Raw genomic sequence first — 26,618 nt, 5'->3', positions numbered from 1 at the left:
TAAGATTCGAATTATGTTGTTGCACTCGCTTTGAATGCACTCAGAAAAGTCACCGAAATTTATTTTAAATATGCTTTAAACGAACGAATAAACAAATCTAAAGTTGTAAACATGCAAAATAAAAATTGCATTTAAAATTGTTTTTTAAATATAATAACATAACAGTTGCAAATAACATAGTGCACTTAAACAGAAAATGTTATGTGAGTACATGCTGTTAGGTTGAGGAGCATTTCTGTTAAGTACTGAGTACATTTCGTTAGTGCACTTGTTATCGATACTATCGCTGGCAGTGCAGCTCTACCCCAGCTGTTTCCATATAACCCACCAGAATTTTGCAACACTTGCACAGCAAGCGTAAAAGAAAAAATTTCTTTGTGCAATTTACAAAACATTTCGTGTGCACCGTGAAAACAAACTATAACAAATTAATAGCCGTGTGTGAAAAGCAGCAGCAGGCTGCAACAATATACCAATCAAACATCAATCAAACACAAACAACAATAAACACAATCACAGCAGCCAAAAGTATCCCAGCCATAAATCAACACAATGCCAGTGTGCAAATCGCCTGCTGTAGCATCTCAAATGGACAGCAGAACTGAAAATGGTGAGTATCGAACGGTATTAGTGCATAAACAAATACAAACACAAATGCAAACTGTACAATTGCAGTCTTTTGTTTGCCATTCTTTGCGCATATGTATATCTATATATATATATATATTTAATTATCAATTTAATACATTTCGTTTGTTATTGCTGCTCATTTGCGGCGTTTTTAAGTGCCGGCTGGCTTATTTTGTAATCGGCCGCATAGCTTGTTTCCAATCTTTGCGATTTCACCAACTGCAGCTCGGCCCTGAGCCGGCAAGATTTGCCCGTCTTGCTGCGATTGCCATAGCTGAGCATCAGGTCTCGATCTTCTATCTTGGCCGGCACTTTGCCGCTCTGCTCCACAGCCGCCGTTGCTTGCGCCTGCTGCTTGGGCACAATCTCGTACAAGATCGTGTAGGTTGTTGTGAAATTGCTGCTCATATCTTTGGTCAGGGGGAAACGCACTTGGGTCTGTCTGTTACGTTGGTGATTGTGCAACGATTCGTTGCGTGCGCCCAGAAACTGTCGCGTCGAATCGTCCGCATCCTCCAGCACAGAGGGCGGCACATAGTTATCATTGATTTCGGTTATGTGCTTCTCGCATGCATCTATACGCTTCAGTCCTGGCAATATGCAATCGTTCTTCTCAGCGCTGCCCAGGCGCAGCTCCTGCCAATTGGCCAGCAGCACCTCCTTGCCATAGTTCTTGCTAATGCGCTCGTCAATGTACGAGCCGCGCGGCAGCAGACTAAACATTCTCAAATATCAGTGGATTCAACACTAAAAACTTTAATTTGCGTATAACTAGGACTTGCAAATTTAAGAAAAAAAAACAAAAAATTATATAAAAACTACAAAAATAAAATGTTGGAAATATTACATTTCGAACTTTTAGCACATGTAACTAACAACTAAGTTTTAAAATGACATCACAATTATACAGATGTATTTAAATTTTTCGATAGGGCGAACAAGTAATCCAGTTAAGCAGTTCCGTATAATTGTTGGGCATATTTGCAAAGATATAAACTTAATCCTTATTGCTGCATTTGCTTCATAAATAGCAATGCTTGAAAGGTGGCAACGCCATAATGAACGGTTCTATTGTGAACAAAGTGTGCTCAAAGTGTTGCAAAACGTAATAATTATTATTTATTTTCATATAACTTTATTTTTTTTCGCCGTTTACTTTCTTTTACGTATTGGCGTTGCCAGAGTTTTGTTTTCGCAGCAGTTAAGTTGGCTGCGGCTTGACCATGTTTATTTAGTTGATGCAAAAGTGGGGTTAACCCATTTCTTGTAACTCATGACTCCGCTACTCTCCTGTACTATATTATAGTAATTTATATGTGTGCTAAGATCTGCTAAAATTCAAGTAAAATCATCAGCAAGGTATATTGTCGTGCTCATGTCCAGATCTCTGATTAAACGGTTCTCCTTTGAATTGTGTGTCTTGATTCTTTTATTGGACGAACGCTAAAGTTGTTGTAGTCTTAGGAATATATTTGTTTGGTTTGAAAATAGATACGGAATGGATCGCGATGCGTTTTTCTACGCCATTGTTGGCGTTTTTCGAGTGGGTTTTTATTGAAAATCTATTTTGTGAAATAAAAACGAACCGAGCCACCAGGCCTGGCGGCAGGGCCGTCAGTGCGCATTCATTGCGTCGTGATCATTTCGTTGATGTTGTTTTTTCCCTCTTCTTCTTCTACCCTGTACCCATTGGGAATATGTGAAAATGAGAGGTATAATCAGTTTTTGATCTGGAGCTCGAGCTGAGTCAATCTTTGAGATTTTGAGAGTTGAGGGAGATATACATATGTGTAGTTTCTTATATATTATTTGGAGAACAACATTCTTTAAATTCTTTTATAGCTGATTTCCCCTTATCGATAATTATCGATTTTAAAACTTGTTTAATTTGAGCATATTAAAGAAATTAAAAGAGCTTAAGACTTTAAATTTAATTTTTTGTGCATATATGTGTATACGCTATCGTAGAGCATATCAGGAATAATGCTATTTATTTATCGATAACTCTAGTTATCGGTTCGATTAATCGTTTGCAGCCTAGTTTCTTACAGTAGACGCCATTTTTGTTATGTGGGCAGACACATAGCCTAGAAAGGATCAAAGACATATTCTATATGAAAAATAAAGAAAGGTACAGCTTTTTTTGGTATAAACATAAGTGTGAATATCATCTTAAGGCCTCACAAATTAGTAAAAGAAATGAGCTAGGAATTATTTCTAAATTAAATACTTTCGAGGTGCAACACAGAGTGCAGAGACAGAGAGAGAGGAGAGGTTTATGCTACAGGGTAACTGGCAGTCGTGCTTTTACTTAAGCATTCTCACTTGTATTTGTTGCACTATTTGTTGTTGTTGTTGAAATAACCCGGGCAAAGCAACGGCATTACTTTTGGCTAGCCCAATGCCTGGCTATGCTAAATACACATGCTAGATATATATATGCACCTATATCTTGTGGCGATATTTACGCTGAACATAACTGAAACAGACAGCACGCGTTGCATGCCGCAGTCTGTTGCAGTTGCAAATGTTGTTGTTCAGATGATGCCTTCTAAACGAAATGTCGTCGTCATCCCAATTGTTATGGTTCATTCTCTAGTTGTTGTTATTGTTGTTGCGCTCGGTTTCGCTTCGTTCGTTCGTTTTTCTGTTTACAAAATTCACAATTTTTACTTGAACACAACATTGTTTTTTGTTTTTTTTTTTCTTCTCTTTCTTCTGTTGCGCGCCCAGAAATGTTGAGAATTTGTGTAAATTAATTTATGAGTTTTTTCACGCCACTTTATTTTATTTGTTACACTTTTCTACTTTGTATTTTTGTTTTATTTATTTATATACTTGTATCTATGCGTATAATTTAATGAATCTGTGATAAGATCTTTGATTTGGCGCAAGTCTCAAGGCAGAATTTACACACACACACACACAAGTCTGCGTATTCTATTTGAACAGGCCCCCAGGCGGGGCAGGCAGCTGCCTCTTTGCATAATTCATAACTCCCGCAGGTGCTGCCAGTAGCAGTAGCCGAAGGCGGTGGAAGGGGGCGTGGGAGGTCAGGTGGCGGTGGGTCACACAACAAAGCAGCAATCAAATGCGCCCTCGTGTGCCCCCTCGTGTATGCAACAACATTTTGTATATCTAAGGCATGTAAAATACTCGTGATGGGCATCTTGGGCTGGCTAAGCTAGTTGGCCAGTGTTGCAAAATGCATGAGTAGAGTTTGGAGTGTTGAAAAATGAGTTCAAGAGCAAAAAGTTGAGAAGTTTAGTTGATTGAATTAAGCTATGTGTGATACTAAAATCAATTATAAATTAGAATAGTTTAAATTAGCACTGAAAAAATGTTTATTTATTTATAAAAAGACGTTGCTCAACACTTAAAAAGCTAGGTTTTCATTTAGGCTTTAAATGGTTTGACTTTTTCCAACACCTTCTGCTTTTTCATACCTAATTCACTTAATGAAAAACAACTAACTTAATCCATTTTAAGTTAACCTCGCCTTAAGCCTTTATAATATGCTCGGCATTTGCAATCGTTTGCAGGACATCTTTCTGAGTCATCTTAGCAGCCAGGCTCGATTCATATGCTTGTCTCTGATGTGCTTAGCTGGCGTTTTATGCTCTTTGAGAGCCTGACAGGACACCAGCACGCGCAGCCACCCGCACATTTCAACTTGTGTCAGCTAAAAAAAACAAGGCAGCATGATTGCAGCTGTAGCCTGGCCTTTGCCAGGATGAAGAAAGCCACTCGCTCGCAACACACACACACATACATATAAGCTGCATAATCTGGCTGGTTTAGTGAGTGGTTCATGGGGAAGGGGGTGAGATGGGAAGGCGGCTGTCCTTTCAGGCTGAACATGCGCGACGCTTAAAGTGACTGTCGTGTCGCTTGTCTGTTGTGTCTCTTGTCTGGGTCAAGCGGTAAAGTGAAAGCAACAACAACAACAACAACAACAAGCGGCGGCAAGTGCTATTTGGTTGTTGTCCTTGTTTTCACTGCCGCCTTGTTGACACCTTTCACGGCCGACGAATTAATTAAAGTGCCCCCGAGGTGTTTGTCGTAAAGCATTTAGCATTTTAATTGCGTCATAAAGGCAGCAAAAGCATAGAGCGCATAGAGCGCATTTCGTGCCCTTTGACATTTGACGCCTAATTAGATGAGATTAGTTTGGTTAGGCTGTAGGTGCGTCCATTCAGGCATTAATTGAAGTCAAGACTCTTAATTGCCACGCCTTCTGGAACCAGTGTCACCCACAGGAGCGCAGCGTCGGAAGTGTTAAACGCAGCATCCTTGCTTTTATACACGCCTGGCACTTGGCCTCGAAACGCATTGGCGCTTTTAAGCTCACACGTGCGACAGGCACTTGTCAGCTCACTCACTCACTCACGCTAACTCGCTGACAGCAGCTCTCGCATACTCTCTCACTCGCACTCTCTCTCTCGCTCTCTGTGTCTACGTTGACCCAAATAAGATGTCGTAATTGCACCAAGGCGCTACACTCACGACATCTACACACACACACACACACTTAGACAGTCACTACGACGTGCAATTACGTTTACGTTACGTTTACATGAACCGAGAGCCGAGCAACAATCGTCAGAAGTTGCCATCTTTACTTACGCGCTGCGCTCTCTCTCTCTCTCTCTTCCATCTCGCTAACAAATACACTCTCGCTCTCCTAATGAGCGCGCGCTCCATGTAAACAATGGCAGCAGACATATCAAAGCTGATGGCTTTAAACTTTTAGCGTCGGCGTTTCGTTTCATTGCCATTGTTCCGCTGCCAGGCTGTGCATATATTATTTACTGCGACGCATAAGCCTACCCCCCGCCAGCAACCTACACTTCTGATGCTGCGTAGTGCTTGTTTAAATTTAATGATGTGTGCGTGTGTGTGTGTGCATGTCATAAAGCTAATCGCTGCGAATTCGCATGAATTGGTTTTCAATTTGCATTTGTTTGCTGCAAGCGCGGCTTATTGTGCAGCACGTTCTGTTGCATACTTTGAGGCTGCAATCGCACGCTCTCCCTCTCTCTCTGTCTTCCTCTCTGCTGTTTCTGAATCTAGGACACGGCGTGCTCAGTGCAAATCCTTTAACTACTCAATCGTGGCACATATTGAGGTTTTGCCTATAGTTACGGCAACTGACAATGAAATCCTCTCACACACATGCACACACACACACACACGATTACAGTTAACTGCGATTTTGTAATGCACTGTCACAGCCCTTCTCCTCCTCCGCCTCCGCCTCCGCTCACTTCCTCCTTTATTCCGCCCATTAACCAACGGTTCTGTTTTACAGTTATATATTCGTAAAAGCTTTTTTATTGCCCACTTTGCACGGCCGATGAAATTCCATTAATTTATCTAAAAACTTGCACATTTCCCTTTAGGCAGAAAATGTAATTTGAGATCCATCATTGAAATGTGGATTTTGCCCGTTTTTAATTGAATTGTAACTTGAATTTTTTGCAACTAGAATTTTTGATTTTTATGTTTTTTTCTCTGTCTGATATATTGCGATAGTTTTTAATTGAATTTATGCGCCTGATTGAATTTTAAATGTAGTGCCCTTTTTTTTATCTCTAACTTTAAAGCCTATCTTCAGTTTTTTAAAGGTTTTTATATTGTTAACTTATTAAAAAAAAAAGCATCAAAAAAGGTTTGATTTTCGAACCGACCTGGATTTTGAAAAAAATCGTGATGATTTGCAAGGTAATATCTCCGCGCGGAGATATGACGTTTTAAAATCGATGGCTTAGAGAAAGTTGTTGACCAAAAAACGATTCGTTTGTAAAGTCAACCTTTTTTGATGATTTTTTTGTATATCTCGGCCAAATAATGTCCGATTTTGTTATTTTATATTGTTTTGTTTAATTTAATTATAAGATAAATTAACCTGAAGAATGTAATATTTTTCCCTCTATCATTAATGGATGCACCTAAACACATACGTAGGAATGTAATTTTTTTTTTTATAGAGATATGTGCATGTATATCTCTCTGTCTTTTGTGACATATTCTTTAAGCTGAAAACGAACTGAAACAAAAGTTTGTCTCGGTAACTTTTCACTATATACCTAAGGGAAAGAAGTTGAATGTGTGTAGATAATTTATTAAAAAAAGTATGTAAAACAATAGAAACTTTTCAAGCTTTATTTTTATATGGTTGTACTCATGAATAGAAACAAAACACAAAAAGATCTAATTATATGGTTATACAAAAAAATACTAAAAAATGTATTTTTATGTATATACATATACTAGAACCTTAGCCCTCTAATATGCTGCACACACTAAACTATAAACTCGAACTAGTTTAATTGGCTTTTAAATTGAATGTTTGGCTTTATCTGGCTTTATTTTTGATTTGGAATTAGATGCATAATTAGCATTCAATCTGAGCTTGTATTGAGCATTAAATAGCTTTGTGCTAGGAAATCGTAAAGTTTTTGATTGCACGCAACAAACTTTTGCGATAAACATTCCTGTTTGGCACGCACACACACGCACACACGCACACACACATACACACATGCATACACACATACATGTGTACAATATGCGTGCATACATAGAGGCTACTCCAAGGTCTTGTCGTGGCCTGCTTCGAAGCCAAAACGATGTATAGATAGGCAAAGATGATGCCCAGTAACAACAACAACAACAACTGCAGAAATACACGCACCAGGAAGGACAACACAGCGATGAGAAATGCCACCCCAAAAGCAAATCGTGCGCATTTTGGCTCTGGGGCATAATACAGTAAAGGAAGCAAAAGAGACAAGGAGTGGTAGAACGAGAGAGAGAGAGAGGGAGAGAGTAAAGGTAATGACTCTAAGCGGGTCGCGGGAGCCACATGCTTTAACCTGTTTTCCGCGAAGCTTTTACGCACTCGGACTCGGTCGCCAGCTAAATAGAGAGAGAGAGAGAGCTAGAGAGAGGGAGAGCTAGAGAGAGGGAGCGAGCGTTCTTACACTTACCTTGCCACCCTTTTTGCTTTGCAAAGCACAAATAGAGCAGAAGAGCGCGAACGAAAGCGAGCGGAGAGCATGTGTGTGTGCGTGTGTGTGTGTGTGCCCCAGCCTGAGCGATGCTATGCTTTTCTGACGGCCTTTTAGCGTGCGGTGGCCCAGTATCCATTCGGTCGTGTTCCCATAATGTCTGCCAGCGGAGCGCAGTGCTCGTCGCCGTCGTCCTATTCGTCGCAGCCGTCGTCAACGTTGTCATTGTCATCAGCAGCCGCAGCAGCAGCAGAAGCAGAATCAGCAGCAGCCGCAGCATCAGCAGCAGCAGAGGAGCAGAAGCAGCAGCAGCTTAAAAATACATTTTCACAATGAAGCAAACGGGCGAAGGCAAGAGAAAATGAATTAGTTTGCGCTGTTGAAGCTAAAAACAAATACGAAAATATCAAGCATACAAATAATACAATAAATACAGTTCGGAAAATCGTGTGGAGACACACACAATCGTGAAAATGGCACGCGCGTAGAAATAAATAAAACAGCAACAAAACGAACGGAGGAGACACCAAAAAAAAAAAAAAAAAACGTGTGCGTGTGTGTGTGAAATAAGAACGCAGCGTATATCGTATACACACATACATATACACTCATCTATGTATGTATTTTATATATGTATGCAGGAACAGGAAGCCCAAAGGCAGCCCGGCGCAGCGTATAAATATAAAGTGTAAAAAAAAATTGAATTGAAAAGCATGAGCAACAGCAAAAAAAAAAAAATACATACATTTTGTTTTCTGCGCTGCCTTTTCTTCGCTTGTGATTTTTGTCGCGTGAAAAATGCCAGCGGAATTTTCATTTGAGTTTTAAGGTTTTTTTTTTCGTTGCCTTTTTTTTCGCATTGCCTTTTTGGTGTATTATACATACACAGCGACACACGTTTTTCACACAACAAACACACACATACGCGCGCAAACACACACACACACACGCGCGTTCGTTTCGTTTCGTCTCTCGTTTCGTTTTTCGGTTTCGCGTCGCGTTCGTGTCGTTCCGGTACGTGTTCGTGTGTTCGCCCCACAGCCGAGCGAGCAGAGCGCTTGGCGCTCTTCTTTAGCCCGTGTGCAGTTGTTTGTTTGTTGTTCTTGTAATCTGTTAACATAGGAAGCCCTGTAAAAGTTTTGGGCGCACACACAGCCCTCGCAAATGGCGCAGTTTCATTTTATTTATTTATTTTCGCATCGAAATATGTATAGCATAAACAAACAGTAGCTATAAAATGCTGCCAGCATCTCGTTTGAACAATGCAACGCGGCAAACTTCCATTTATATTAATGTGCACGCACTGACAACTCCCTCTCTCTCTCTCTCTCTCTCTCTCTCTTGTCTCCCCCCCATTGGATTGCTCTCCCACGCAAGCGCAGGCGTTTTAAAGCTCGTTGCTCTCTTTACAACGGTAAAACTCCGACAGCCGCAACACAATTTTGAGTACAGCGTGGCGGCTTGTGCTGTGCCAAAGCTTTTGAGACGGCGACAGCTGCTGTAAACAGTTGCGGGGCGACAGACGGGCACCAGGGTATGGGAATAACTGTGAACAGGGTAACATTGAGCACATGCATTCGCATTCCGGGCAAGGTATTATTTCTTCTTCGTGCCGTCAATGCAATGCTCCAAATTGTTGTTGTTGTACTCTTTCGTTTTGTTTCTTTTCATATTTCTTGGTCGTGTGGCACACGTCGTATGCGTGTTTCTTATTACGGGCGACTACGTCATCCATCTATCACCTGTATTCGCGTCTTATTCTTGGCCTCGCCTTTGCGCCTCTGTTTCTCCAAATCATGCTGGCATTTCGCGGGTATTTCCCAAGCACACACATTTGCGAAAATATAAAATGGCATGACTTGTATTTGGGCGAATGGGCGGGCAGTTAGGGTTGGGCTTACGAATACTGAATGGGTATCCATTTTGTGCCTTTAACTTGTTCGCTCATATTTCGCTTTTGCGTTCATTTTTCGCTTTTAAGTGCCTATGCAATTCGCTTGTTTGTTTGCTTATCGCCTCAAAATTGGATTTTCTTCTAAAGGCCCGAGTAAACAATTCGATTTATTTTTGTGGGATTTCGCTCATTATTTCTTTATATAATTAAAAAAGGGCATTACGGTCTAATCCCTTAAGATGTGGAGAGATGAGTTTATATGTACATATACATATACATAGATATATACATATATGGGTATATATGGGTGAATCACAAGCTCTAAGATTGGAAACACATTTGCACGAGAAGAATTACCTATTTATTTTATAATATTCTGTTATGAGAATTTATTCCAAATAATTATTCCAGTTGAACTGCGATTTTTAGAGGTTCTAGTACCTTCGAGTTCAAATTTTTGGGCTTTTTTTTTTCAAAAAGTTTTCTCTCTCAAATTGATCTATTCCCCTTGCAAAAAAAAAAACATATTTTGGACATCTTGGGCTATTTAAGCTTCCATTTAGCGTACAACAACCCCTGCGCAGACCCTTAAAAAGAATTGCTACCTAATGAAAAATAAGAAAACTTGTAGCAATCAAAAAATTAGCATAATTATGTTGAAAAGTGAACAACGAACCCGCAAAGAAGGAAGCACACACAACAATAACAATAACAAAAACAATTGGTCAAAGACTCCACAGAGCGAGAGAGGGAGAGAGCGAGAGAGAGAGAGAGAGGAAGGGAGAGAGAGAGAGAGTCGGATGTGTGCAAAAAGCATCCCTTCGCCGAACTATGCGGCGCTTTTAGTTCGTATCCTGGGGCAGGCTCAGGCACACGCATTTCAATTACACAGCTCTCCACGTTTTGAATATCAAAATAAATCGTAAACAAGGTCACATTCCGTGTGCGTGTGTGCGTGTGTATATTAATGCCACACAGATACACACAAACACACATTCACACACACAGAGACAGACAGACAGAGAGACAGAGACAAGTTTTGTGGAAAGTCTTGAATCGTTCTACTTATTGAAACGCGCTTCTTTCAACTTGCAGCAAAATGTGTGCCACAAACAACAAATCAAAGAAATTCTCAGTTAACCTGAACTCCATAGACAACAGAAAGTGAACAAAAAAAAAAAAAAACAAAAAAAAACAAGATTAACAAAATAAAGAACATAAGAATCCAAACTAAAAGAAAAGCTTTAACTAAATAATATTTTTAAAGTATACAACTATACATATACTAAGTAATAGTTATTAAAAACAAAAACAAAAACAAACAAAAACTTAGCTGTAAGCTGTAAGGACATATATTAATAATAATCATAAGTGAGAAACTTCGCAAGTGCAGAGACCAAAATATTACAAAAAAACCAAAAAAAAAACCTAAAGGCAGTTTGTGATTCTCGGTGATATGGTGTAAATGTGATAAACAATGTTATAAAAAGTTTTAATGTTAATTAAAAACAAAACAACAATAACTACAACAACAAACTCTAAACAAATTGTGTTTTTCGATTCTACGTCTTTTCGTTTTGCAACATTTTTTAAATAAACCAAAAACAAAGAAAAAAAAAATAAAAATAAAAAAAAACAAACTAAATAATCAACAACAATAATAACTATACTTATACTATATACACACACACACACATATATATATATATATATATATATATATATATATCTAAACTAAACTAAGCCTTGTCTCAATAAGCGAGTTTAAAATACAAATTAAAAACTAACTTTAAGTCGCACAAAAAACAAAAACATTACAAATTATTAAAAAATATAAACCTAAAAACTGTGGCTCAAGAAGGCGTCGAGATTTTTTCTAATCTTCTATCAACTGCACTGCCGGCATATTTTTGACTAAATATGATTTTACTCTAAAATAAAAACTAAAAAACTGAAAAGCCCAAATCCAGAATAAATACGTACAAAAACATAAAAAACAATAAAATAAAAAAAAAAATACCCACTCTAATCGTACGCAAAAATTCTTATGAAACCAAACAAAAAGACATCAAAACTGCAGCCAATAAAAAGAAGTTGGTGCGTTCAACAAAATGCAATAGTTTTTCTCACACGCAAAGGTAAAGCTAGGAAAACCTTTGACAAAATCTTAAGATTCTTGTTTTTAAGATAATACAGATATAATATTTAAGTAAACTCTAGTTGTAATACCTTTACTATAAATTCAATTATGCCTTCAATTGAAGTATTCAATTTTCAATCTGGGAATATGGAAATGTAGGAATAGTTTTTTTCTAACTAGGATCCATTTTTCATCCAATTATGGTGCTAAGCTTGAGTTCTTCTTATAAACAACTTGTTTGTGCACTTTCTTTCTTAACTTTCATTGTCTTTCTAAGGCACATCGCAAAACTGTGTTAATATCAAAATATATATCAAACATTCGAAAGATTTGCTAGCATGTAAATATATATATTTATTTTTATTGTACTCTTTTCTTAATCCCATGTGGTAAGTTTTTTAAATTTCTCCGGATAAAGTTTATAAATTCGTCATCAGCCGAGTCGTTAAACCCCCTAGAGTACTTTAGCATAATCCTAATCAAGAAAGTCGTAAAGCTCCATAAAGTATATAAATTCTATATCAGCTGTAAAGCTATCTCCGCTTGTCTCTGAAGATGTATAGATTTTCTGAGTGGACAAATTAGAAAACTTTTTGCAACAAAATAAAAAGAGAATTTGCATAAATATAATAACATGCTGGCAAGCTGTTCGTATATGCGATATACATATATCTATATTGATATAGTTAAAATATGTTAAGATATTTATTAAGTTTTAACGATATAGCATACATTTCTTTGACTCAGTAGAACAATAAGTTAGAGCTCCATAGAAAAATTTCTCGGGCAATGAAGATGAAATATTTGCCAACTTATCGAACGCTTGTGAAATGTCAGTTCTTTCCGACTTCGAGATATAACATATATAAATGGTTTAATGCATTTCTGTTTTGTGTCTTCTCTTTGCAGTACATTTTACATAAACTGTGATTATGAGTTCCACAAAATCTCAAGTAGCCCTTGCTACAAATATTCCAACCAACTTAGCCTCCGCCTCAGCCACCTCCACTGCGGCCACCGCCGTTGTTGTTGTCGCCGCCGTTGCCAGCAACAATCCAACGACGTCACCAGCAACTGCAGCAGCAGCGACTACAACTGCAACAGCAGCCGTGACGTCATCGACAGCAGCCGCAAGTGCAGCGACAACAACAGCAACAACAATAACAACAGCAGCCAGCAACAACAACAACAACAACAGCAACAGCAACGAGGAGCAATCGAACGCCTCCAATTTGGGGCGTCAAAACAGTTTTGGCAATAAACGCGTAAGTTGAACTACTCAAAAAAAAATAGAAGAATCTAGTTGCATTATATGCATCTAGCATATATCTATATATATATATATATATATATATAGGTCAGTTTGAGCTGAGTGTGTACTCAATCTCCTCGAGATTCTCTCGCATTCTCTCTCGCGACTCTCTGCACATGCAGCCATGAACTGGAACTGGCCCGTGCGACAAAAAGATACACGCCCAAAAAACTGCATAAACTGGGTCAGGTCAGGTTGTTTGGGCTGGGGTATATGCATACATATATAGGGTTTTTTGGGTCTGGCTGGTTTCTGGGCATACGTATGTATATTGGAAATGCAATTGCTGGAAATTCCCAAACGCGACGTATTTCATAGAATTTCAATAGAAAATATACTATTTTGATTGCTGCCCAGACGACGGGCTCAGCGCTTTCCATCAGCGGAGTTCAAGGTTTTTTGTGTGGGTGGCAAGTGTTTGTTATTTTGTGTGGCATGTGGCTAGTGGCATAGTTCAATTTTAATTGTTTCTAACAAGTGCTCCCCAATTTAACCACAAACAAATGCCATGCCCAAGAATTTGTAGAGCAGCAGCAGAGGCAGCTGCGACTCTGCCCCAAGGTCGATTTATTGATTTTTCCCGCGAACTGATGACGTCCGCGGAAGTTGGCCAACACGAAGCGGTTGCCTGCACTTTTGGGCAGTTGAAAAAAAAAAAAACAGAAATCAAAACAAACAAACTGTCAAAACAAATTTGTGCACTTGCGGCTAAACTTTTTGACAGATAGTGTCAGGTGTTTTAACTGTAAGTTAAATAGGTATTCAAATGTTTGACTGAATAAAATGGGCAATAAAAATTACACTGACCGCGCGATGCGGGAGTAAGAGAAGAATATTAAATATATAATAAACATTATATAGAATATATAAAATATAGACACAAGGCAAAACGCGAAACAGTTGATGTCCCAGGCGAAATACGCGTTTGCTCGCTTCGTTTCCTTTTTGTTGTTTGGCGCTTGCAATTCTCAACTAGTTTAAGCCCTGAAAAGAGCACAAGGCAAAGTCTGCTGTGATAGAACCGGAAGGTTCTTTATAAAACTTTTTATATATTATGCCAGATTCATTGCTGGTTATTATGAAAAATTGATATGTCTATAAAACAGAACTTCCAGAAGAAATTGAATACGTTTTTCAAGGAGACAAGTGTCAACATTATTCGAGTGCTCACTGTACTTACTAGAAGATTGAGGACATAAGGCCGAAAGCAAATGTAGCAACAATAGAACGTATATTTAGAAATTAAAAAAACTACTTAGTATAGTATATAGATTTATAATTAAATGTTCTTACTTATTATGAGTGCTAGTTGTAAACGAGAGAAAATTTGCACATGCTCAAAAGCTATAAACATTCAAAACTATATAGGAAAAAACCTATTCAATATTTAGTTCGCAAAATATATTTGGTGTATTTTGTATTTTGATTTAGTCAGTGTTAATTTAGTGTAGACAGCTCACTGAGCAGAATATTTGCAGGAGCTGGCCCAAAGTGTTGTGTGCTCAAGGTTTGGCTTTGACTTTGACATTTGCGGTTGGCTTTATTGCTTTTATTTTTCTGCCACGTCACACGAGGGCCACTTCTCGAGCAGCAGCTGTCTCATAAGCTAACCAAAATCGACTGATTAATGATGTTCAATAAGTTCGACTTTCATGCGACGCGTGTGCATATAAAAATCAATGGATAGCTATGAAAAACCCAACCAAAACACGCCAGACTAACTGATGAACTAACTAGCTGACTAACTGATTGGCCGATTGACCGACATTAAATCCGACTGACTGAGTGACTGACTGACTGACTAACTGATATCGTGGCGTTGTCCTTCGTCGTGTGTTTAAATGTCAAAAGGCAGCCAGGCTATGAAGCGATTTATGTGGCTGGCACGGCAACATTCACAGGCACAAGTTCAGGTTCAGGTGGGGGTGTGATTGCAAGGGCGTGCGCGACACACAAATGCCCTGTAACACATTTTTTCAGTAATAATGTGTTTATTGTGAGCTTAATTGTAGCTGAAAGGCACTTGTTTCATTGCTGAGGCATTTAAATTTCGAATGATTCCACGCTCAAGGGTGGAAAATGTGTGGAAATCTGTATCATCCAAAGCTTTTATGCAGTCGATTAGCTTAAAATTCAATAGGAAACTAAGTAAAACCAATTTAGTTTATTAGAGGTACATTCACTGCTTTTGCCAAATCCACCTACACGTACGGAATAAGAGTGAAAAACTCTAATTTTGATTTTTAACTAAAAAGACTTGGCCAAGGCAAAGCAGATTAATACAAGCTACCATTTTAAAGGGCTCTTTACTTTTGGACCCATTTATATAAAGGGTACAGGGTATAGCCGGAATATTCCAATGCAGACATTGGTTTTTCCACCAACCTGCTACCTACGAAATCCTGTGTGTGTGCGGATCGTTAACGTCGCCTGGGCGGGCATTTGTTTAACATTTTAATGAGCCAACAATTGCATCACGGTCAACGTCATCGCAAGCAAGGGCTATGGCAACGGCTATGGCTATGGCTATGGCTATTGGTTGCCCTTGCTGGCTGCCTTTCGGTCTGTCAACTTTGGCATTAAATTAGTGGCAGCTAATTCGAAACTAATTGCTTTCACTCTGCTAACTCTACTTACTTGGAACAGGGCAACATGAAGGGCAAACATCTTACACGCAGTCATGCCATGCGCGAGTCCACATCGCCGCCACGCACGCCAACGCCGCGAGGCGTTGCCGAGCAACAACAGCAACACCCCAGCGATGCCCACGAGCACAACAACAACAATGCCATACTTAACAACAATAACAATAGCAATACAAATACCAATAGCAAAGCACAATCAACTGGACGCGGCAACTCGCCGTTGATGGAAACTCCCGCTGTGATTGTCACTAGTCAGCAGCAGCAGCAGCAACAGCCGTTGAATGTGCCGCTGCGCGACGAGGCTGAGTTTCCTAAGTTGTCGCCGCCCAAGAAATCCGGAGCTGGACATCATAATCGCACCAATAGCAATGGCAGCTCTGGCATTGAATACAACAACAACAACAACAATAACAACAAAAAGTATGTGGTAGACATGAAGGCCAACGGACTGGACAAGCATCACAACAACAACAACAACAGCAGCAGCAGCAACAACAGCCACAACAGCAACGCGAACAACAACAACTCAAATAACAACTCGTCATCCGCGCTGCTCTACAATTCGGGCATGAATTATAAGGCAGCCGAGCGTCATGAGCGCCACGAGCGTCACGAGATGTCCAGCCAGAATAGCAATCTCAGCAATAGCAATCACGAGGAGGAGCTGTATCATTATGAGCGCGGCTCGGGCGGCGGCGGTGGTGGCAAGAAGCATCGCGCCAACACCAACTCGAAGGGCTCCAAGCCGCGCTTGAAGAATCTTAGCTCGTCCGGCAGCATCGATGGCGGCAACAGCATGAATTGTGGCGCCGGTGGCGGTGGCGGCGGCGGGGGCAATGGTCAAACGTTGGGCGGCAACAATAATTCCAACAATTCGAGCAACAATACCTCGGGCTTTATATCGCGCGGTAAATACTAGCATCCTTGACACCTGCCAGGATGCAAGGATGCTCTCTAATATTTGCTCATAGCTCAATTCATTGATTCTAGTCTTTCATCAATCAGAGAACTCAAGTGAACAGTACACGGACTTCGGCGGCACAGATCTGTTGACATTCTTTCGCGATACGCTCAATAAGAATCCAAAGGATAGAAATATTCTGCTAAAAATTGAAAAGGATTTGATGGACTTCGTACAGGAAAAGGGGTGAGTGCTTATTCATTTTAACAAGTATTTGTATTTGGAGCATTCCATCGAACAGAGTGGAAATGAGTTGATGTATCCAGCACATGAATTTAATACCTTGTTTTATTCTCACCTCTTCCTTAGTCGTGGCTGTGAGTTTCGCTTTCCGTCAACCTCATCGTACAATCGCATGCTGATACATCGCACGGCTGCCTTCTTTGGCATGGACCACAACGTGGACTCGGAGACGCAGCAGTGCGTCATTGTGGCCGTTACCAAAGGCACACGCATACCAGAGGTGAGCTCTTGATCACACATATTAACTATAGAAGCTATATACTTACTGTCTGATCTGCTCACAGATTCGCTTCAAGTCGCTGGTGCGTCCCGATCATCGCGAAGATGCGCGCAAGTCAATTCTGAAGCGGGATACGCACAGCTTCGATGAGGTGCGTCAGTCGCCGTATCTCTGTCCGGAGCGTCTTATGCTCGACCGCAAGGCCAAGAGTTTCGAGGAGCGCGAGGAGGATTACGATCGTGCGCGCAGTCGCATCTTCAATCGTACCGCACAGCAGGATGGCTACCCTGGTGACGAGGACAGCTATGGTGGTGGCTGGCACAATGCAGTCGAACAGCAGCAGCAGCAACAGCAGCAGCAGCCACCCAGGCCCAAACGCCCCAATGGCAAAATGCTGCAGATGCAGAATGTAAGCTTTCTTTGTTCTCGTACACCCGAGATTACTTTGCTAATTGCTTGCTTCTCGACAGTCGACGGAATCGCGCGATGGCGGCGGCATGAGATCTGGCGGTGCTGTGCCCAAGTCCCATAACTTTGGCAACTATGGTGGACCGCCCAGTGCTGGAGGACCAGGTGGCGGTGGCGGCGGCGGCGGCGGTTCGCTGCCGCGCGGCGACTCAACCAATTCGAATAAGAGCGGACGCGGCGGCTTTGCCAAGCAGGACTCGACCGGCAGCACCAACACGCCCTGGCGCCTGTCGCCCTCGAGCAGCGGGTGAGTAGACTTTAGATTATATTGTTGCTTGGACCCAACATGCCATACCCGATTCGCTCGCTCTCTCTTTCTCTCTAACTTAACCAAATACGAAATTTTGAAACTGTTGTTAAAATTGCGAAAAACATTTTTGTATGCCACCCCAAAACAACAAACCGACAACAACAACAACAACAACATTTACCAAAAAAAAAAAAAAAAAACACCAGCTACAAGACACGCACCCAATCCGTGCGCTCCGATTCCGTAACGCCCTCGCCCACGGGCTATGGCAGCGACAGGCAGACGCCGGAGTTCAGCCAGCCGCCGGCGCAGGGCACATCCTCCAATCGGGGCATGGCCTCGTACCTGCAGCAGCAGGCAGCCGCAGCCGCAGCGACAACAACACCAATTGCAACAACAGCAACAACAACGTCCAGCACACCAGAATCGGCGGCAACAGCATCGGGACTCGTCTGGGCCGTCACAGACATTTCGAGTGTGCCAATTGGCAGCGTCCTCATTGATCCGCAAACCCTCCAACCAATTCTCAATGCAGACGGGTAATTTACAAAAAACAAAAACACACCAAAAAATCCAGCAACAACAAAAATTTAATCGCCACCAAATTTACGAGAACTTTAATTATGTTATACTCAAAAAAAATTCTTATTTTTTTTTTTTTAAAAACGCATTGCTTTACTTTGGTTCCGCCAATTTTCTTATGATTCTTACTAAAAATTTATTATATAAAGTGTCTAATCGATTTTTTTTTATCGTTCGCAATGAGCAAATTATTTGAATTTTTCAAATTATTTAAAAACATTAAAGAAATCCATATTCGAAGATGTTTGTATACAGATTATATAGAAGTAATTTATGCTTTTGTCGGTCAGTCTGTTTGTTTTCTCAAGAATTATTGGATTATTTTGTTATATTCGGGAGTGCCCGACTAGGGGATACCCTGAACCCACTTCTGCCAACAACAATTGTAATTTATAAAAGTAGTTATAATAGTTATAACTATAGTTCCCTTTGTCGAACTCGTAACCACCTTCAACATATCGTATTACTTGCCATCGAAAAAAAGTTACCATGAAAAAAGCTAAGATAAAAATGAAAAATGCTTTATCTGTATATACTGAAGCTACTTGTCAGGATTTCGAAATCGATTTTAATCGATTGCTTGGCAGCGGGGCAAGTTATCATATAGTAGCAAGTTATATATGAATCTACTTTTGACTCAATTTTTCAATTCAAGTTCAATTTTAACAGGGATTATATATATTATATATATTAGCTAATATATATATTTTTTTTCTTTTATTTCTTAACCACACAATTAATTTCAAATATTCCATTTAATATATTTACATGTGCTTACGCGGTGAGGGTATTCGCTCTTCGGCATGCCGATGTTAGCTTTTCTTTATTGTTTTCAATTGATATGCCTTTTCATAATATCGAATTTTATCCAAGCAAACGCGTGCAAATTATTTAATTTCTTTTCGCATAAATATTTATTATATATATTTATATACATACATTATGAATGGCATTTCGATGTGCTACTTTCGACTTGTTGATGTTGTTTTTGTAAATTATCTGCCATAAAATTAAATCAAACCAAATCAAATTAAATCAAATCAAATCAAACATCGCTCGCTCGCTCTTTCAAATGTTTATGATTATGAATATGTGTACGAGTGCTGAGTCCACGCAAACAACTCTCTCAGCTCTTCAGCCGTCACTTACGCTCTTTTGCTCTCACGTGCTCACGTACTCACGTTCTCACCCGTACATTGCCCACACACTCTCACATGCGCGCACACACATGCAGCTCTGTTGCTCTCTCGCTCTCGCTCTCAGCTCTCATATTCTGTTCACCAGCTTTGTTCAGATCGCCTGCGCTGCCGTTGTCTCTTGTCAAACTACCAGTTAACTGTTAACTGTCAGTTAAATGTGCCGACTGTCAGTGTTGTCGTCTAATTGTTGTTCGTTCTAATTGCATTTGCATCTTTCTCTCTCTCTCTCTTTTTCTCTCTTGCATCAAAAACGCATTTGTTGTTGTTGTTTTTATATAACTTTAAGTAACCAAAATATATACATATATAAAAGTCTGTCGCTGCCGTCGCCTTCACTGCGCGCTATTTCGCAAAACTTTTTGGCAATCCTGACAACAACTGTACTTTCCATTATTTACTTAACCTCACACTCACATTCGAATACCTTGCCACAATTTTGCATGCCACGAGCGAGTATCCAAAACCACATCCAAACCCAAGAGTTGCCTAAAATATATGAACTACATTTTTTAATTCTGACTGCTTGCAGCTCCATTTACCACTACGACCCGTCCAATTTGCCGCCGAATCAGGCGCTGCAGCACGGTGGCAACAATGGCGGCAACTATCAGACGAGCGGCAACTATGCGCCCAACTATCGCAAGTCCTCGCCACATCAACCGCTGCCGCCTTCGCCAATGCAGCAGCAGCAGCAGCAACAGCAGCAGATCTACAACAATGAGCTGTCCTGCAGCTCTACGGAGAGCTATGCCGAGGAGGCGCAGTCGCCGGGAATGGACTGCTCCGACAGCTACGAGAGCTACCAGAACGAACAACAGCCGCAGCAGCAGCAGCAGCAGCAGCAGCAGCAACAGCAGCAGCAGCTGTGCGATTCGAACAGCGGCAAGGGCGACGAGTGTGATAGTCTGTCCAGTGCCACGGCCTGTCTGAGCATCACGACCTCGACCTCCACCAAGAACTATGATCGCATCGAGGTGCAAAAGTACAAGAATCAGGCAACAAGTCCCAACATACCCGGCTGCTGCGACAAGGAGCTCGAGGCAGCCGCACAGCTGCAACAGCAGCAACAACAACAACAACAGCAGCAGCAGCAGCAGCAGCAACAACAGCTGCTGGAGCCGGAGACGGAAACATTGGTGGCCACAGCCAATGTTGTGTCGGCGCCAACGGAGCTGCCCGCCAGCCAAACGCCGTTGCCAGCGGCGTCGACGTCGGCTCCATTGAATTGTGATGCGCAATCGGTGTCGCCCAGCAGCACGCCCTACAGCCAGTGCGAGGTGGTGAAACCGGCCAGCCAGAGCCAAGCTCAGTTAGTTGCCGAGGAGCCGAAGACCACCACCTGGGCATATACGCAAAGCTATCAGGCACCGGATGGTTCCACCGTTTTTCATACCACAACCACGCCCAATGGCGCGACGCCCTACACATATCAGCAGGGGGTGAGTAGGGAAGATCTGTGTGTGAACTTGATGAAAAAACTAATTCCATTTGTTTACAGCCCGATGGCAGCATCTATGCTGTGCCTCAGGGCATGGTCTATACAGCGTATCCACAGCCCACTGTAAGCGGCGCCGCCTCCCAGCCGCTCTTCCAGCTGACGAGCAACAGCCAGCCAGCACAGGCACTATTCGCCTCACAGGAGGCAGCCGGCGAGCTGCCCGGCACCTACATGATACCTGTCTACGAACCGGCCCAGCAGCAGCGCGATGGCTTGATACCCGCCCAGGCCATATACCAGACGCCGGCTGGACCAGCTACGGCTGTGATGCCGATGGCCACCGCCACCTATCCGGCAGCACAATTCGCTGCCGCTGCTCCTAATGGTGCGCCCATTTATCAAGCGCCGCTGATATACTCCAGCGATCCGCCTGCCGCTCAGCTACAACAGCTGCAACAGCTGCCGATGGCCACCTATCCGATTGGCTATCCGTATCACTACTATCAGCCCATACCCTACTATGTGTCGCAGCAGGCGGTCGCAGCAGCGCCCATGGTGGCCACTGCAGCAGCTGGCCAGCCGCCTACGGGGCAGACGTCTATCCAGGCGCAGGCGCAGGCACAGGCACAGGCTGCCGCCCAGCTGAATCTCGCAACTGCCACAGCGGCTGGTCCGCCAACGGTAGCTGGCGGCCAGCAGTCCGGCAATGGACACAGCTCCGGAAACAGCGCAGCTGGCGGCGGCGGTTATATGGGTGGTGCACGGGTTAAGCGTACGCCCGGCGGCGGCTCCATACATTACAATGCCAGCTATCCGCCAACGGCGGCTGGACATGCCAATGCACAGGTCACACATCATCCGGGCGCCGGTACTGCCCATCATCAGCTCATCAGCACGCCCGGTGCCAGCACAACGACAACATATCATGCGCTGCCCACGCTGACATTGGCGCATGGCGGCGCGGGGGCCAATTCCGATCTCAATGCGGCCGCCGCTGCTGCTGCTGCAGCCGCTGCCGGTGCTCACGTTTATGCGGTGCCCGCCCAGCATGCCACGGCATTGATACCAACCAATATATTCCCGTATGCAACGGGCCAGGCGGGCGCACAGCAGACGGGACCGCATAATGCGTTGCTCCAGCAGCAGCAGCAACAGCAGCAGCAGCAACCGCAGCCACCGCCGTCACAGCACACGGCTCCACATCATGCTCTGATCACAGCCGCACCCTTCTATACGGCAGCCAGTGGTTCCATGGATGTGGCTGCATCGCAGTCAGCGCCTAGCACGCCAGCAGCGCCCGGACGTCAGGCGCCGCTGTTTAGCACACCGCCAGCGCCCAATGTTGGCGGCAGCGCCAACAACAGCAGCAGCGCCGGCGGCATCTCTGGCGGAGCGGGCGGCGCGGGCTATCATAGCAACAGCTCGACGCCGCACTACTATCACAGCCAGAGCAGCAACGATGGCGGCTATGGCACGCCCTACGAGAAGCGCAACAATGCCAGCAGCCTGGGCTCGAGTGCACCCACCGGTCGTAAGCCCTACCATCCGGGTGGCTATAATCCGCGTCACTCGGTGCCGCTGGGCGGCATGCCGTCAGGCGCCAAGACGCCGTTGCTCAACTCCAACAACGAGCCGACGCCGCGCGCCTCGCCCAGCAGCATCAGCCTGGGAGGCGGACCGTCGACCTCGACAAGCTATCATCATGCCGCGCACCGCGGGCCGCCGCATGCGCTGGGCAAGCGCGACAATAAGCCCACACAGATGCCATTAATCAGCGGACCGCCGCCCAGCTATGCCACATCGAGCAGTCCAGCTGGTGGCGGCGGCGGCGGCGGCGGCGGTGGTGGCTACGAGGCCAAGCCTCCGATGCGTCTGAATGCGGGCGCCGCCAGTTTTCGCAGCCAGAAGTCGATAAATGCGGACTTTCGACGTAGCGTCTCGCAGCGCAACTCGCCCAGCGCCAACGGAGCTGGTGGCAACGGCGGCAACAACAGCCACGAGAGCAGCAACAACTCGCCCAACAGTATTGCGGGCGGCGGCGGCGGTGCCGGGAGCAACAACAACAGCGCCGCCAACACGCCCAATGCACCCAATGCACCGCCCACCGGCAGCCTGGGCACACAGTATATTGTGGTGGATCATTCGACTGGTGCCGCTATGAACGCCTCGCCGCCATCCATTTATCTGAGTGGTGGCGGCGGCGGCGGCGGCGGCGGCAATGCTGGCGGCAGCGGTGCCGGACCGCGTACATCGCACATTCCAGCCCAGCTGCATCACAGCGCCGGAGCAGCAGCAGCAGCGGCGGCGGCAGCAGCCGCAGCCGGCCAACAGGCCACAGCGGTGCTCAGCGGCGTTGGCGTTGCAGCGGCTGCACTCGGCGGCTACAATCCCAATGGCGCGTCCGGTGTCTACATCAAGTACGGCCAGACGTACTTTGCGCACGTGAGTAGAGTCTGAAACTAAAGCCCTGCATCGTTTCGGATTCATTTGCATCGAACTCGAATACTCAATCGAACTAAGACTCTAACTTTCGACCGTCGAGCTAAGCAGGGTTCGAATCGCCAAAACCGAAGACCCTTCATCCTAACGAAGTTCGATCCGGATCAAATCGAACATCGACCGGCAACATGTTCGAGCTAACATGTACAATCAAACCAAAAGCTAAGTTTGATTGGCTTTGAGATTCGATGGAACTGAATGTTTGAAGGACTCATTTGCCTGCAACTCGAAAAGCTCGAGTCGAAAGCGTATGGAGTATACGAATGATGTTTTTGTTGATTCGATGCAGGGCTTTATTTGATATTCTACGGAAAATGTGTGTTTATTAATAGTACTTTCTCTTTTTTCAGCCGTCGGTGGCCTTGCCCAATAGTCGACGCTCGCCCTCGAGCGATATCCGACCGCAAATGGCACAGGTTGCCGGCATGTATCCCGCCACAATGATGATACAAGGTGAGAGAAGAAACCCAATCGGAAAAAAAAAATAATAATAATTGGCGCACAGCAGACGGGACCGCAGTGTAACTCATGTGTGGGATGTTTAGAACATTTCACTGGAATGTGTGAAAAATGGGTGATAAATGGTTGTAAGCAACTTTAGACCAAACCATTTTTAGCAAAAGGACTGCCTCGATCCATATAAACAAATCTCTGCTAAACGAATTTTGCAAATAGAAATAATTGACAAAAAAAAAGTGTGGACACACTCTTTTATCTTAAATTAAAGCTTACAGAACAGGACAAGGTTTAAATGTCGCAACTGTACCGTAAAATGCTTATTTCTATTCTAACTAACAACTAGAAATAGTATATGTACCTTTTAAGAATCAAGTGCGGCATTCTAATCAATTTTCTCGCATCCTTTACAGCACCTCCACGTCATCCAAGTCGTCATCCGAATCCGAACTACAAAGGTTCGCGTCCGCGGTAAATCTGCCGCCCATTGAACAACTGGCGGACTCGCGCACCTTAAAATTCACACAAAAAACAAAAGAAACAAAAAAAAAAAAAAAAAACAAACGAAAAAAAAGAACTACATAAACATAACGGCATACCTAAGATAAATATAAATAGCAACCTAATCTAGTGGAACATAATGTAGTTGACAAAAACAAAAGAAAGCAAGAAGAAGATGAAGAGGAAACAGATAAAAGTGAAAGAGTGAAGAATGAAGAAAGTAGGAAGTAGGAAGTAGTTCATGTAACAGAGGGCGAGTACAGAGCATAGGAGCAAAAGGCCGCGTCGAGTTGGATAGTAGCAGCAGAGCAGACTATGGTGGTAGGCGTGAGGGGGAGGGGGGCGGGAGATGAGGGGGTTGCTGTTTAGCAGCTAACGGGACTGCAAGCTGAACCAGGCGCGTTAATGCAACAAAGTGTAAAACAATTGTTAAAATCTTCCGCAAACAACTAAAAAAAAAAAAGCAACAACAGCAAAAAATCAGCCGGCAAAAAAATTAAAACTTAGCAAACTAGCTCGAGTAGAGAAACAAAAACAAACAGTAAAAGAAAGAAAAAAAAACACAACAAGAACAACTACAACAAGAAAAAATGCTGTATATTTTGTGCCATTAAAAAATAGTCTTTAAAAATATATATATATATATATATATACATATGAAAAAAGAAAATCGAGTACCGAAGAAGCAATAATTGAACACAACGACGGCCCCACGGACGGCAAACTGGAACGGAACAACCAACCCGGACTGCGCTCCTGACGGACGAATAAGGAACTATACTAAGCTAGAGAATAAACCGTTATATGTTGCTTTAGTGCTGGCAAATGCAGCATAGCCAGTTGACCGTTACGCTTAAAGACTGACAGTCGTGTCCGATCGTACAGGCAAACCTCACACGTACAGTAGCTTCCGTTTGAATGTCCCCCAACGGTGTTATCGTAAAATATCATAATAATATGTATTATAATTGAAATATTTGTCATTTTGCTTTGGTGTGTTTAATTGAATGCGTTTTAATTATGTTAGAAATCTCAACCAAAAGTAAAGCAAAACTCCAACTGAAATGACCGACAGCACAGACACCCTACACTTGGCTCGAAACGAGACTGCTGCCACTATTTTACTGTGGGCGTGGCTAGTACTATATATATACATCTATTTTGTATGGCAAAATTTGTAATTTGTAAAGCTCTTCGAGTTAATCTCACATGAAAAATGAAAATATGAACAAAAGCTCTCGAAAAAAAATCAACATCAATTCTGTTTCAAAATCAATCAATAATTTTGTTATTGAGTCAAATTAAATAAATATATATATGCGTATATATATTTGCCTATTACCAATTATATGATGATAAATTTTGTGAAATCTTTTAAATTTGAATTTCCTTATTATGTTTAGAATTGAATTCTTTATGTTTTCTTTATAATTTCTGTTCCTTACGGCAAAGAAGCTGCAAACACACACACACACACACACATTAATTTTCGTTATTAATCATAAGTGGAGTAATATTGAAATATAAAAATATAAACATAAAATCAGAAATGAGAAATGAGAAAGAAATTGCGGTACGTAAGAGCCAAGCAGCTATACATTTATTGTTAAACAAAATAATTAGCTTAGCGTATAAATTACATATGTATATGTACCATTTAATATATATAGGCAACTGAAACCAGAAAAACTAAATAAAAAAAAAAAAAAAAACAAAAAATAAATTTTTTAGTTTAAGTTGCGTTTGCTATAATTTTTGTTTATATTTATGTTCCATTTTCCATTTCACACATGAATTTTCTATTTTTCTTAGTTACGTTCTGGATTTTTACTTATCTCTCCTGCCTTTGTACAACGAAACATAAATTAAAAAGAAAGAAAGATCTAAACAGACTATTGGCAAACTTAAACTCAACTTTAAAAAACTATATGTCTAAATGTACATAACAATAATTTACAAATGCAAACCTAAAAGCGCGACTAAACTTCTAGCATATAAGTAGCTTAGGACAGGACGCAAGGACTAAGCAGCTGTAACGGATATTGAAAGCATATGCCGGAAATATGTATATGCCCAGATATTTCTAGCATATATATTGTAAAAGAAGCAGAACACATATTTAAAAGAGTTATCACAGTTAGTTATCATTTCGAGCATTGCAAATCTT

At 42.4% G+C, this 26,618-nt stretch overlaps 2 protein-coding genes across 6 annotated transcripts; one reads left to right on the top strand and one right to left on the bottom strand.

The window, feature by feature from the left end:
• Positions 1–323: 323 nt before the first annotated feature.
• enc (R3H domain containing protein encore) lies at positions 324–25,099 on the top strand. 5 transcript variants are annotated; one of them, XM_032435249.2, is made up of 12 exons: positions 324–610; positions 12,587–12,942; positions 15,636–16,542; positions 16,640–16,781; positions 16,905–17,058; positions 17,123–17,467; positions 17,529–17,773; positions 17,983–18,315; positions 20,087–20,996; positions 21,056–23,437; positions 23,845–23,947; positions 24,364–25,099. In XM_032435249.2, exons 2-12 carry the CDS (start codon positions 12,610–12,612, stop codon positions 24,423–24,425), a joined length of 5,916 nt encoding a protein of 1,971 aa, XP_032291140.1. In that variant the 5' UTR covers positions 324–610; positions 12,587–12,609; the 3' UTR covers positions 24,426–25,099. The 5 variants fall into 5 exon arrangements, with proteins under 5 accessions (XP_032291140.1, XP_002046560.3, XP_032291142.1 ...); XM_002046524.4 differs by having other exon boundaries at positions 16,625–16,781; XM_032435248.2 differs by lacking the exon at positions 324–610 and adding an exon at positions 11,312–11,675 and having other exon boundaries at positions 16,625–16,781.
• Positions 705–1,479, bottom strand: LOC6624209 (uncharacterized). The gene has a single exon (XM_002046525.3). It carries the CDS (start codon positions 1,351–1,353, stop codon positions 757–759), a length of 597 nt encoding a protein of 198 aa, XP_002046561.1. The 5' UTR covers positions 1,354–1,479; the 3' UTR covers positions 705–756.
• Positions 25,100–26,618: the final 1,519 nt, after the last annotated feature.

Source organism: Drosophila virilis, chromosome 3 (genome assembly GCF_030788295.1).
Source record: "Drosophila virilis strain 15010-1051.87 chromosome 3, Dvir_AGI_RSII-ME, whole genome shotgun sequence".
Lineage (NCBI taxonomy): Eukaryota > Metazoa > Arthropoda > Insecta > Diptera > Drosophilidae > Drosophila > Drosophila virilis.
The sequence above is the reverse complement of the archived record's forward strand: the minus strand, read 5'-3'. Positions and strand labels throughout refer to the sequence as shown.